Here is a 12,879-nt window from a genome sequence, read left to right on the forward strand (position 1 = left end):
TTCCCCACACTTTGTGCATTTATTGGAGATGTGAGTTTGATTCGGCATACTGAACTGATCCTGCTGTTTCAGTTGGTTTTTGGGAACAGCGCTCTACCTTTGGCAGTCTGCTCTCCTGTTCTAAATTTAACCCCTGCTAAGCAAAGTATGGCACCTAAAAGTGTCCAAGAATAGTGCTTGCCTTTAGCTACTGTGTTAGCACCACATCCTGCGTCACTGTGGCTTAAAGATTTCTATATAAATAGACTCTGAAACCACAAGAAAGAGCACTATCATACTATTTTGAAGGTTGCTCAATCTGCATATTTCTGAGGAAGTGACTCCTTTGACCTCTGGAACACAGTTTGCTCCAGTGTCCCCATAAAAGACTGTAGATTTTGGCTATGATAAAAAAGAACAATAAGAATGAAGGAAAAAGAAAAAAAGCACTAAGTCTTCTCTTTCAGTTCACTTACTCCCACCTACTCATGAAAGAGCAATTGTATTGCAGCAGAATACTGAAATACTTTCAATGCCAAAACTGGGCTGATTCCCAGCCACCTTCATCTCTTTCAGGGGTGTTCATGAGAAGTGACAGACAAAAGTCATTTAAATCCAGCCCCTATCTACCAAGCAAGGAAGAGGCGTTAACATTGCTGCCTTCTCTGTAGCATGCCTTGACTGCAGCTCGGCTTTGTCCTGGGTCTTCTGTTGCTGGGCATGAAAGAGCCGTCTCTGTTGCCACTGAACTCTTGGCCTCTCTAATGAGACTGCCAAAGACGACAGTAATTATTTTCCACTGTCACCTGTCTTCAGACTAAGGGGGAAGCCAACTCGTCTCTCACAGCAACACAGAGAAGGCAAGCTGCTGCAAGGGCAGAGCTCGTGGCTGTGCTCACGCAAGCGCTCCCCATGGACCTGCCGGGGAGCACGCTGCTTCTGCAGGGCAAGAACTTGAAAATTCTTCCCTTTTAGCACTCTCTGCTTGCCAGGGACTTCAGTCCTCAAGGGATAAGGGATTTAAATGCCATTCAATGTAAAATCTTTGGCAGTTGAAAACGAAACCGTCTAGAAATTTTCAAAATACAAAAGAGATTTTAAGCAATTCTCTGAGATGTGGACCGAGCTGATCTGGTAATAATTCACAACACCATTATGTACAGCAGGGCAGCACTTTACTTTTTAGAATAACCACTAATAACAGTTCGATCAGATATGGCAGATCAGCTATGTACAGTGCAGGCCACACCAATGGCTGCCAGAGGCAGGAGATACCTGTGAAAGCATTTGTTTCACACTTGGAAAGCCTGAGACTGCATGCAGAGAATGACAAAGCAGTGGCATCCAAAAAGCAAGCCTCATTTGTTCTGCATGCTCTGAATGGCCCTTAGATCCAACTAATCCCCTCCAACTGATCCTGCACGCTATGCCCATCGGCCACATCTGCATGGCATGCTGCTTTGATCACTCCATGGGAACAGGTTCTAGATGCAGGGTTGAGCTGTCTGCTCAAAGAAAGGGGACAATATATAATCAGGGAGCCAGCCGTCAAAGAAATTGTAACTCCACTGACTTCCAGAAGCAGATGTAAAAACAGTTGCAAATGGTACAGCTGCATTGAAAGCAGGCCTCTAAAAGAAAAACAAAAGGCTCCTCCATACTCTGTCTGTGGAAAACCACAAGAAGTTTCTGCAAGGTTATCAGTCCTCAAAAGAAGGTCTTAGTACATCGAGGCCATCTACCGTATTGCATCCTTCTGCTTTGAACAATACAGGGTTGCGATTGTGGATACAGGTTGCAAAATAGAAAACTTAACTAGCATAACATCAGCTGTTTTTCCCCATTGAAAGAGGAACTGAAGGACCAAGACTGCTACCAACCCATAAAGGCAATTTCCAGCTAGATTACCTTCAGCAGCCACACAGGTCTGCAGCTCACCTATGAGGAGGCAGCAAATTGACGGACTAGCAGAAGGGGTGAAACAGTGCCATGATGATTAAAAAAGACACCTCCTTAAATTCCTGCTGCCAGCTTCTGAATTGCTTTATGTTAAAAAACCTACAGCACCAAGCAGACAGGCTGTGCCCACTGGCATTGCTCAATGGTACCAGCATGTGTCCAGAAGGTGGAACCTGGGGACACAGGAAATACATTTTATTGCAATGCCAGCTAATTAAAGCACCAACACTGAGTACTCCTCCTCCAGCACACACCCAAAACAGTGCCTGCAGGATCATTCAGATATTTTAATTCAGCACTGCTCACAGTAGTTTAAGTCAGATTATTTTGGGACAGACACACTGATGTATGAATTCATAGGACTTCTGCAGTTGTTTTTTTAGCAGATATTTGTGGGCTTGCACCTAAAGCAAGCAGGAAACTGCATGAGATAAACTGAGACCTTTGAGGCAAACAGCCCTCCACTGAGAATTTTTGGGTTAAAAAAAAAAAAGGCAAAAAAGCAGTTAGTACGTTGTAAGCAAATCACTTGCAAAATCCTTCTACTCAGCAAAGTAATTGCTTCCAAGAAATATCTCTGCTGCTCTAAGTGAAATACACAGCTTTTTTTCTTCTTCAGAAAAAAACAAAAAGCCCTAACCATTCAGCAACGCACTGAAGGAAGCCAATCAGAGCTGACCTCATTTTCTTTTAAAATGTTTTAACAATGAGAGGAATATTGAGGCGACATTAAGGTAAGCTCCAACACAGCAGCAGTGTGTAGGGGAGGTGCATAAAGGAGGAGCCCTGATGCAAACTCAGATCAGCCTTTGCTGGACTTCATTTAAAGCTCCTGGTGATACTTGCTGGCTTCTCACCATTTTTCTGCAGAGCTCTGAGCAGTGGCCATAATAAGACCAGGCTAGCAAAATTAGGGATGAATGCAGCAAGGCAGAGAGGCCATTTCAGTGCTGTAGGAAAAGCCCATGCCTCCAGCTGCTTGTCTTTAATAGGCAGGCTTTGTAGCCTGGGGATTGATCACAGCTATGTCTCAGATAATAAAAACCCAAACCAACTAGCACAACAAGCTTCAGATCTGCTGGGTTCTTACAAACTGTTCTGCAAACTATGATGGGGGGAGAAGGGCATAGATTTTGTGTCCCGGGTACCTTCTTGGAGAGGCAAGCAACAAGGGATGAGTCCACTTGTTCCTCCTCCAAAATTAACCAGCATTCAGCTTCCTTAGTCACCTGGTGACACCACAAGTGTTTTTACTGGCACCAGTGCTCTCTCTGCTGTCCTGTCATCCGAATACATATATTGTAACTGTGTCACAGTTAATGCGCTATCTATGCGCACGAGAATACATGACTGGGAACAGGGTAATGACCAGGCAGGTTTTCCAGACTGACCTACTGCAAGTTTGATGATTCCATGGTATTTCCAGCACATATTTTTCTGAAAACACTCACTGTTTATATTTATCATTGACTACACTCCTGCCTTAAACAGCGTTTATCAGAGAAGGCACATGCAAGTTTCACCCGCTGTAATGCTTTTAAGGATGCAGCGCTGGCGTACGCAACCAGGCTGAACATAGGTGCAGGGCAGGTAAGGTGGTCTGGGCAGGACAGTCTTCACTCCCTGCTAATTTCATCAGTGTTTGGCTGATCTTATGTCTGAAGCCAGCTGAGCGTTTTGCAAAGCCCATAGTGTTGGGATCCCCTCTGAGCCACTTGGGTTGGTGAGCTCCATGCTCCAGTGCATGGGATGTCATTCCCTTTTGCGACTCAGCTGCCCTACCCCTTATTGACACTTATGTGTGGAGTTTGCTCTCCTCCCGCCTGACCCACAGCCAGAGAAGCCTGCATCGGTGCCTGAACCATGGGGGTTTTGCAAAATCTGAGCTGTGCGTGCCTGGGGAAGGGAATGAGCGAGAATGGGGAGGCGCAGGAGCACCGCTGGACCCCACTTCCCCTCTTATCCTCCCAAAACCAGGACAGTTTTGCCCCAGCAAGTCATAAACAGCGTCACTCTCAGACAGTGCTGGCTCTTGTTTTTTCTCTGAATTGGCCAGGGAAGCTCCCTTGAGATTAAAGCCTGCTACTGTTGCCCATCGCTGTCACTGTCCACTGGCATCAATGCTCTGTATGTTACTGCAATTGGCTATACGTTACATTCATAAAAGAAAAAAAAAGAAGAAAAAAAAGGTGCCTGTAACTGATCCACAGCCTGGATGTTCGTCACCTCCTCCTCCTTATTCTGCATCACAGCATAATACCTGTGTTCATCAGGGTCACTTTAGGCAGAGTTCAGGGTTCATGGGAGAGGGTTGACTGCAGAGATCTCCCAGGGTTCAGTCATGGCTGTCAAACACTGCTGCTAGCAGCAGGTCTGAGCTTGAATGTTGCTGCAATGCAAGCATTTTGAGTGGAAAATTCAGTCACGCACAGTAGATGGTGCAAGGTGCAGGCAAGAGCAAACATATCAAAAAGCAAGGAAATGAGTTTATCTGCAAAATGCAGTACACACTGTCAGGAGGCTTTGAGATAAACAGCGAGATGACCACATACAGTACAATGAGCACAGGGAAAGGGAAAGGCAGAGGAAAGTACACCAATGCCTGTAAGTGTTGCACATTACTGCAACAGAAGCATGTAAATGTTTACAGATGCAATTTAAAACTTAATCTTTTCACCAGAAATGTTCTATTGAGACGTGTAAAACAGATGAAAAGAGACAACCCCAAAAGTTGTTTACAGCAGAAGAGGGCCATACATGACCTGCCACCTCTCTATCCTTCTCCCTAGCTGCACTTTCTGAATTTTGTGACACTACGGAAAGTTGTCCCATTAAGCTGGCATCACAAGAGCATGAGCTGTCTCCTTCCTGTGTGGAATAACCAGCAGCACAAACTTGCTGACAAAACCCTTCCTTGCCACAATTCTTAGGTAATTTTTCTGGGAACATTCATACTTAAAGCAATCTGCAACACACTAAGCAGGGACAAGGAAAGGAGTGCAAATTAAGGAACGGTACTGATGTCTCTCTGGCTCATCTAGCACTGCGTGGCTTTTCAAAAGCATGTTATCACAGGGCTAGAAATTATTTAATGCCACTGTGGCATTGTGTTTGTGTTGCCTGGCTTCCAGGACGTCTAACTGTTTTGGGTTTTGTTTTTTTTTTTGTTTTGAGGAGTGGTGAAAGCAAAAACACCAGCACGCCTCCATGCCAAGGGAAGTGATGGGACTCTCTGGGAGTCCTTGCTGGAAGATGCCCTGGAGGGACGAGGAGAAGGACCCAGAGCAGTCTCCACTTGTGGCTTCCTCAGAGAAAAGGGCCAAGCAGCTCACAGCGGTCCTCCAGGGAGAGTCATAGCCACTCTCCATAACGCTCCCCAGCATCATGGCATTGCCAGCGAGTGAAAAACTTTGCTCATTGGAGGCAGACCCAAGCCCCAATGCAAACTTTGTATGCCAGTGATCTGCTGGGGTTCAGATGCAACCACTATGACCAGAATTTGAGGGCTTATCTTCCCAGTGCAGACCCACCACCTACGCCAATGCGTTTTTTTCTCAAACATTTGTAGTAACTCAGGGACAGGACACAACTGGAGGCAGTTCCTGCCAACGCAGACCAAAGACACGTTTATCAGCTCTTGAGCGCTCATGAACTCTAAGCAAGTGCTGGAGCCAGAGCTGACACTGCCACAAAGAGGGCAGCTGTAGTCACAGCAATGAGGGATCCCCTGGAAAAACCTCGCACCAAGGGCACAAATTGCAATACACATACATGCCCTTTAATCTCAAATGATGAAAATAATCTAATACAATTCCTCTGCATCTAAATTAAAGAATAATTCATACATGAAGTGAGCTACCAAATAATTAAATATTTCCAGATGTTTCTGTTACTGATATCTCTCATGCCGGTTCAGGAAGTTTCCAAACCTATTGCTAGCCTAGCAACTCTTCTCTCACAGCTCTTTAAAATGCTGGCAACGTGCCTGTCTTTTCCAAGCACTTTGCGTTTTATTTTCCTGCAGCATGAAAGATAGAGGTGTTTAAACAAAGAAAATATACTTCCAAGCTTCCAAGCATGTGGACTTCTTTTTTTTTTTTTTTTTGAAAGTGGTCAGTCCATGTCATGGAAGTGGAGGAGATGGTTTCAACATGTGGTGACATACATCTTTTATTATCACAGATTTCAGCACATGCAGAACTCCACCGTATCACTCTATTGCAAAATGCTGCCTGCAAAATCACATACGTGCAGCTTTACAGGCAATTTTATCAGGATACCAGTGCATTTTCTGTGCACTGTACTAGGACTACTTTCTTAACAATGAAAAAACTTAACTCTTTAAAACAGTATCAGAAGCCTTCTGCTTGTGCTGACTTTTTTTGGTTTTTGTGGTTTCTGCTTTCTTGTATACATCTGAAGAGATGCTCAATGAAATTGCTGCATCCAACAGATTTTTCTTTCCCGTTTGAAAGCAACAGCAGCAAAAAGAGGCAGTGAACTTAAATTTCAAATGAAAAGAAGGATGTCAAAGCCTCTCTAATAAAACCTCTAGCAAGTATAATATTTTCTTTAATCATTTGTGTTACTTTTTGGGAGATCTGCACTCAACAGTGCAATATGCAATGGAGACGACATTGCAAGATTCCCTCTACTGTATGAGTCAAGGGTAACTCTTGATAGTCAGCCTGTTGATGCAGGAGATCACTCTTAAAACTTTTGGGAGAAAAGCATATTGTTTCCAAGTGAAATGCATAAGGCACAAAGCTTATGAATGGATCACGCTCAGAGTTTTAATACATTTCATTACCATTTTTTAAGGTCAAGGCCAGGTTTTAAAATCTGGTTCATGTCCCTGCTAAGACTTCACCAACTTTTGCAGTGAAATCCTGGCGTTAACACAGCCAAATGCAGAACTTGTGCTTCAACCAGCTCTGGATCCAGCGCTCTCTGTTTGTTTTAAATGGAGAACATGATGTTAGAAATTTGAGGCACTGTCATACGCACTCTATCCTGGAAAATTGCTGCATCTGTGGCTGAACATGCCTCCCGAAGGGAAATACTCAAACATGCATGATTTCTTTCTGGATCAAGCCTTGACTGGCCATTATTTCTGTGCAATCAACTTTTTCAATTATTGATGCTCAATCAGGTCCCGAGTTTAGGAACTGGAAGCGTGTGGTGACCAGGTTAAAATAAAATAAAATAATTTTTTAAAAAAGTATCTTTTTGGTGTCGAGTTTCCCAGCGCACCGGGGAGTGGTTATAGTCTTTGCAGAACAAGCAAAATTTTGGGTAGCCTGGGAAAAAAATGTATCCTCTGCACCTCTAACCACTGCTGTGCAGGAGAACATGCTGTAGCCCTGCTCAGCGTCTGTGGGCTCCACTGGACTCAGAGGGGGCTACTCGAGGCAAGAAACCCCCAAATCCCCCCAAACCCTCAGCAGCAACAGTAAAACGACCTGTGCCAGCCAGTGGCCAAGGGCAGTGGGCTCTGTTGCACTCCCGTGCCCTGCTCCCTTGGACCTGCCCAGCCAGGGAAGCTGGGAAGCAAACGCCTGCCTACCCAGCTCTACAGGCAAGGTACTCCATACTCCTCCTGCTGAGGTAGTTCTCTCCTTCAGCCAGAGAGATAAATCAACAACAGGGCTCAATGGTGAATATTTAATTGTACTATTTTCTAAACTTTTCCAAGGGAAAAATTTTAAAGTTCCATATCCAAAAGTAATGGGGGATTTTTATTTATTTATTTAATTCTTAGCAACTCAAAGTTTCTAGGGCATTCAGAATTTCTTCTGAATGTAAGCAACTTGCATGTGGGCTGCAGGGTATGAAACAGGTAATTTCAGCAAACCCCAAAAAACCCTAAACCATTTCAAAAACTAGAAAAAAATTTAAACAATTAAGCAAAAGCATAGTGAATTAAGAGCTCCCTGTTAATTAAATCATGTTTGCTTGTAAAATCAACGTCCATATCCATTAAAAAAATGTAAGAGGTTAAATCCTCAATGCATGTTACCAATAACAAACAGTTTGATTAGATCTACTCTTACAGTTTAAATACATCTATTTTTAATGCACACTGGAAAAAAGATGGTATTGCCACTGGCAGAGTAAAAATGCAACAAATGCTTCTTCCATTTCACAGCCTGTTTCCAAAAACTCAGGAAAAAAAATATTTTGCTCTTCTTCCAGGAGTAAATCTCTATACACTGGAGATTTATGCCTGTGATAATGGTTTGCAGGAAGGTGGCTATGCCTTGTTTTCTGGAAATAGGCCTGGAATTGCTTTTCTCTGCCATGCCACAAGCCAGGAGAGCCCAGCAGCCCGGTCTGGCTCAGGGGCACTCGAGACGGGGCTGCCGGCGCTGTGGGACAGGGTGGTCCAGGCTGCGATGGCCCCGCAACATCCTTGCACAGCTCACGCTACTGCATACCGTCCTGGTGGCTGGGCTGGCTCTCAGAGGTGCTGCTCCTACCTGCCAGCTAAATGAGGACAATGCCACAGAGATAAAGTTATAAATAAAGAAAGGGAGTGGAGAGATGAGAACAGAGGGAGGGGAGAGGGAAGGCGGGTGAAGAATCAAAAAAATCTAAATAAAAGGAAAATCTCATGGGAAACAGCATCAATCACTACTGTGTTCTCTGGGATGTGCTGGAAAGGTCACATTTCTTGAGTGCATACAGCTTTATACACACCTCTCACACTTACTTGGTGGGGCAAGCAAGGCCAGCACTGCATATCTGAAAGCCGCCTGCTCTTTAACACCACCACACAGCAGCACACAGTGAATGTAGCACTCGGGTATTTGATGGATTAATAGACTGAAAGCTGACGTGTTCATCTAAAGAATGCTACGTTAATTATTTCCAGTTAATTAGTTTGCTTTGTTTATTTAAATTGACCCCTCCTCACTCTAGACTGAACCAAGCCAAGCTTTTCTGCTGGGAAGACAGAAACCAGCACAACTCATTTCATGCAGAACACTGGCTAAACAGCCAAGGATTAGATGCTGATTACCCTCAGTGAAGGACCATTTCTAAACTCCATGGTCTACAGAAGCCATATAGCCTATTAACCAATATGCATTCCCTTTACCTCTTTCTTTTTGGTGTGACAGCAATAGGAAGGACGTTAAGCTATAACACACTCTGATATTACTCTCTCCTTGTTGAAGGAAGGTAAATCCAAAATGCAATTGGAAGGCAGAGCCTGTCCACAAGGCTAAGCATCAGGCAGCAAGCAAGCAGCAAGTGATGATCCCTTGGTGTCCAGCACCCCTACACCTACGTCCCACAACATTGCTTCTACTTGGGGCAAGGGCTTTCTGGGAAATGGGTTGCAAAATGCAAAAATGCACAACAGGGACGCACAGAGCGACATCGAGGGGCCAAGCAGGAGAGGGAGTTTTAGCAGGTGGTTGTTTCGTGCACCTCCTGTCCATGTGGTGCAGAGGCGAGCACCCTCCGTGGGGATGGGAACAGTGTGCGCAGGAGCCTCTGCCGAAACCTAGGGAGGAGGGACCAGAGCCAGCTGCTGGATTAACAGCTCTCTCAGGGAGTCTCTATCTTCTCTCCTCACCTGCGGCTGACAGGCTTTTTCAACAGAGATCTCATTAAGCCCGTAGTGTGCCTGAGAGAGAAAGAGGAAGAAACCCCCAGATCTTCACATCTTCAGAGCTAAATCCTGCAGATCACCCAAAACAAAAGCAGAGCAAGTGAAAAGCCGATTTGCTCCATTTCCCATTTTGCTATGTTACATAACAAGCACGTATATTGACATAGTAATAAAAAAAGTGTGCTCTCTCTAAGGAACAATGAATACATTCTACTGCTGTATACTACAAAAGATACCTCCAAAAGATATGTTGTTGAAATAAATTCATAAATCTTCATGGAGGACTCACACAAGTTCCAGAAATTATGCCAAGCGTTATCAGAAATGGTAATTTTTTCTGTATTTCACAATGTACACAGTGTACATCATGTTCATAATGTATCAGCTTCAGTGACCAAGGTACTGCATCTCTTCCACTCTCACCTAACAGTGAGAGTTTTCTCTCACTGTTCTCCTTTTCTCTAATATGAATTATTGACTCATCGGCTTCAGAACAAGAAATACAAACAAAATACAATACAAATTAAAATTCAACCGATTTACCTATTCATCTTGCCTGAATACAAGTCCTTCCTTCCTGTTACTGCCAACCTTATAGATTTTTTTTTTTTTTTAACCTTTAAAGCTTGTGCACCACCCCACCACGTCCATCCTGCACATTAAGATGGGAAACCCTTTCAGTAACCCACCGGCATCTGTGTGGCTTCTAGCAGCACAACCTATATATTTCAGGTGACTTCTGGCAAGTCAGGTTGAAGACCTTCTTCAAAAAGTATCTTCCATGGCCCTGAAAGGTACATCCATCTCAATGCAAACCTCCTTCTGTTTTCAATACTCACACCTGCAACTGAGGTAACTTAAAAGTTTCATTTGCAGCTAGTGCAGTTACCAAATGGAGATTGCGCCTTTAATACTGCACACGCTCAAGAGCCTACAGCAGAAGAGTAGCTGACCAAGCAAGCCTTTTGCTATTCTGAAATTATATAAAACCCCTCCATACCCAGCTGACAAACCATACGCTTGAAATGAAGCAGTAGATACAAAAATGGAGGCTTAACTCTGAACTATCTAAAATGCAGACCATGACCTCTCCATCTCCTTCACAGGTAGGAAAGATAGAAATTTCTCATTCTCACATGGATGAGACTGAAACACCTGAGGATGTCAGCAGGACCACAAGGTACTATGTTCACCTCTTGCCTTAAGGTAGGAGAATAGCTTGTGGTCTCCTCAGACACACTCGGCCACTCCTCCAGGGAGCACGAAGGGCAAAGTTTTAAAGTTGCAAACTGTTAATATGTGTTTGGAAAGCTCAAAAGGTGGTTCAAATGAGAACTCCAAGAAATATATAGCAGTTGCTTTTGCATGCAGCAGCATGTAAACGAGAGAGCTGCTGGGGAAGGGAGACTGGATAACATCAGTAGGAAATCCAGACAGAGCAAAGGCTTTTGATTCAGAAATTAAAGAGCCAAGTTTCTCTCTGCATTGACATTACTTCAGAAATCACCCATTGTAAACTAAAAATACACTACTTTTTATAGGGTGGAAAGGCAGTCCTCTTCATATTCTTTGGCTTCCATACAATCCTTACGTTTTTTTTGCTTGGGGACATGCATGGCAAAGGCAAGGGATCACCTGGAAAACAAACTGGTCAGCACTGAACTCCATTTCACTATCGGCCTCCAGAGGAGGAACCAGAACATGGTGGGCCCTGCTGACATGACTTTGAACATCGAACACTAGCAGACATGCTTTGCAGGTCTGCCAGCTCAAGACAAACAATTTTTCTATCACAAATTTCTGTTTTGACCTGTGCAAGCAGGGGTTAGAAACACCCACACATCATTCCCACCCTGCTTTCTACAGCATGGTATGAGCAGACAGGAGTTGTTATGCATTTCTATTTGCAGAGAAGACCTGACTGTACTCCTTCAGCCAGTGCCTTTCCCCATGCATAAGGGTCTTCGCAGCCTGCAGTTAAATGACTCTTTGTAGCCCCTTTATCAATTAACTGAGAGCAAGGGGCTGTTTTACACGTCACTTAAAGTTGACCATTTCTTACTATGTATTGAAAGAAATATATTTCCCCATTAAACAGTTGTAACCGGAAGGTAGGCACCTCATTGCTTAAAGTATACACCGAAACTCATGGCTATGCTAGTAAATTTTTAATTGTAACCTGCCTATATCAAAAGTAGACCTCGTACCACCAGCTGCTGATTAGTAGGCACATGATTGACTTTTCAATACTGTCATCCACCAGACTCTTCACCCCTCACTCTGCATGCCGGCTGAACAGATAAATAAAAAATCAGCCTGTTCCTCATATGTTCAAGGTTTGAAATGAAACTTTTTTTTTGCAATTATGTAGAAGTTTTTCCTCCCAATTCATGGGAGCTAACCAAAATGCACGTGCAATAGCATCAGCACCAAAGCAGGCGGGATGTGAGGTGCAGCGTGTCACACAGGAGAGCAGCCAGGAGACAGCGGGTCCCTGGTGCGGTACCCCATCCTGTTTTGGGGTGTTAGTACAACCGCTCCAAGTTGGGAAGAGTGAGCACAGTTTCCACTGCACCCTTTTCTCTTATATAAGCAGATGCAGTTATGGTAGAAAATGTTATTAAATACGTTTATGTTGATAATTAATGAAGGTAACCAACTTTAAAAAGTCCAACACACCATCAAGGAATACCAGTTACATATCTAAACCCATTTAATAGATTTTTAAAAATTTCCTTCAGTTTTCCTTTTATGAACTACAGTTTTCAATTTTAGTTTGTTTAACAGAAGAAAGCGGCAACCAATCTACAAATATGCAACAGATTTACACAGCTTTTTTTCCTTTTCTCTATATACACAGCTTCTGCTTGGAAAATTCATCTCTATGTTACTCCTTGTACTTCTAGAAAAGTAAAAAGTAGGCACTTAAAAGCAACTTCAAACAAGGGAAGATGAGAATTATCAATGCCATATGTCAGAACAAGTTCTTTCTGAGGTTACATCAATATCAGAAGATGGGAAACAGCTCCCAAAACTGTTTTTAGGAGAACAAGGAAGGTAGTGAGTCCAGGGTCAGAGGAAGCGATTTCCATGAAAAGAAGATAAATTCAGGAGCTTGGCAGCTTTTCCTGCTTGTAACAGCTAAATTCCCTCCCTCTCCTTGAGGAGATGACGACTTCTTTCACGAAGGAAGATATTTCAAAAATCTTAACTGTCCTTGCATATCTATGGTTATATTAGCAAATTTGTACTCAGATATCAAGTACTTTATTGAAGCAGAAAGACCCAAGCAGATAGATAGCTCTTACTCCAACACAAAGAAA

General features: G+C 43.5%; 1 protein-coding gene across 2 annotated transcripts in view; it reads right to left on the bottom strand.

Moving 5' to 3' along the window:
• The window catches only part of LPAR1 (lysophosphatidic acid receptor 1), a 50,572-nt gene that overhangs the window by 13,280 nt on the left and 24,413 nt on the right, over positions 1-12,879 (bottom strand). Inside the window, exon 3 of one of the 2 annotated variants that reach the window (XM_050912933.1) lies at positions 8,042-8,424. The exons of the other annotated variant lie outside the window; for it this stretch is intronic. Coding sequence (XP_050768890.1) covers positions 8,414-8,424 — 11 coding nt within the window. The 3' untranslated portion in view covers positions 8,042-8,413. Of the gene's footprint in view, positions 1-8,041; positions 8,425-12,879 lie in introns of those variants that run through there. 2 annotated transcript variants of the gene reach the window in all.

The sequence above is a fragment of the Gymnogyps californianus genome, chromosome Z (genome assembly GCF_018139145.2).
Source record: "Gymnogyps californianus isolate 813 chromosome Z, ASM1813914v2, whole genome shotgun sequence".
Taxonomy (NCBI): domain Eukaryota; kingdom Metazoa; phylum Chordata; class Aves; order Accipitriformes; family Cathartidae; genus Gymnogyps; species Gymnogyps californianus.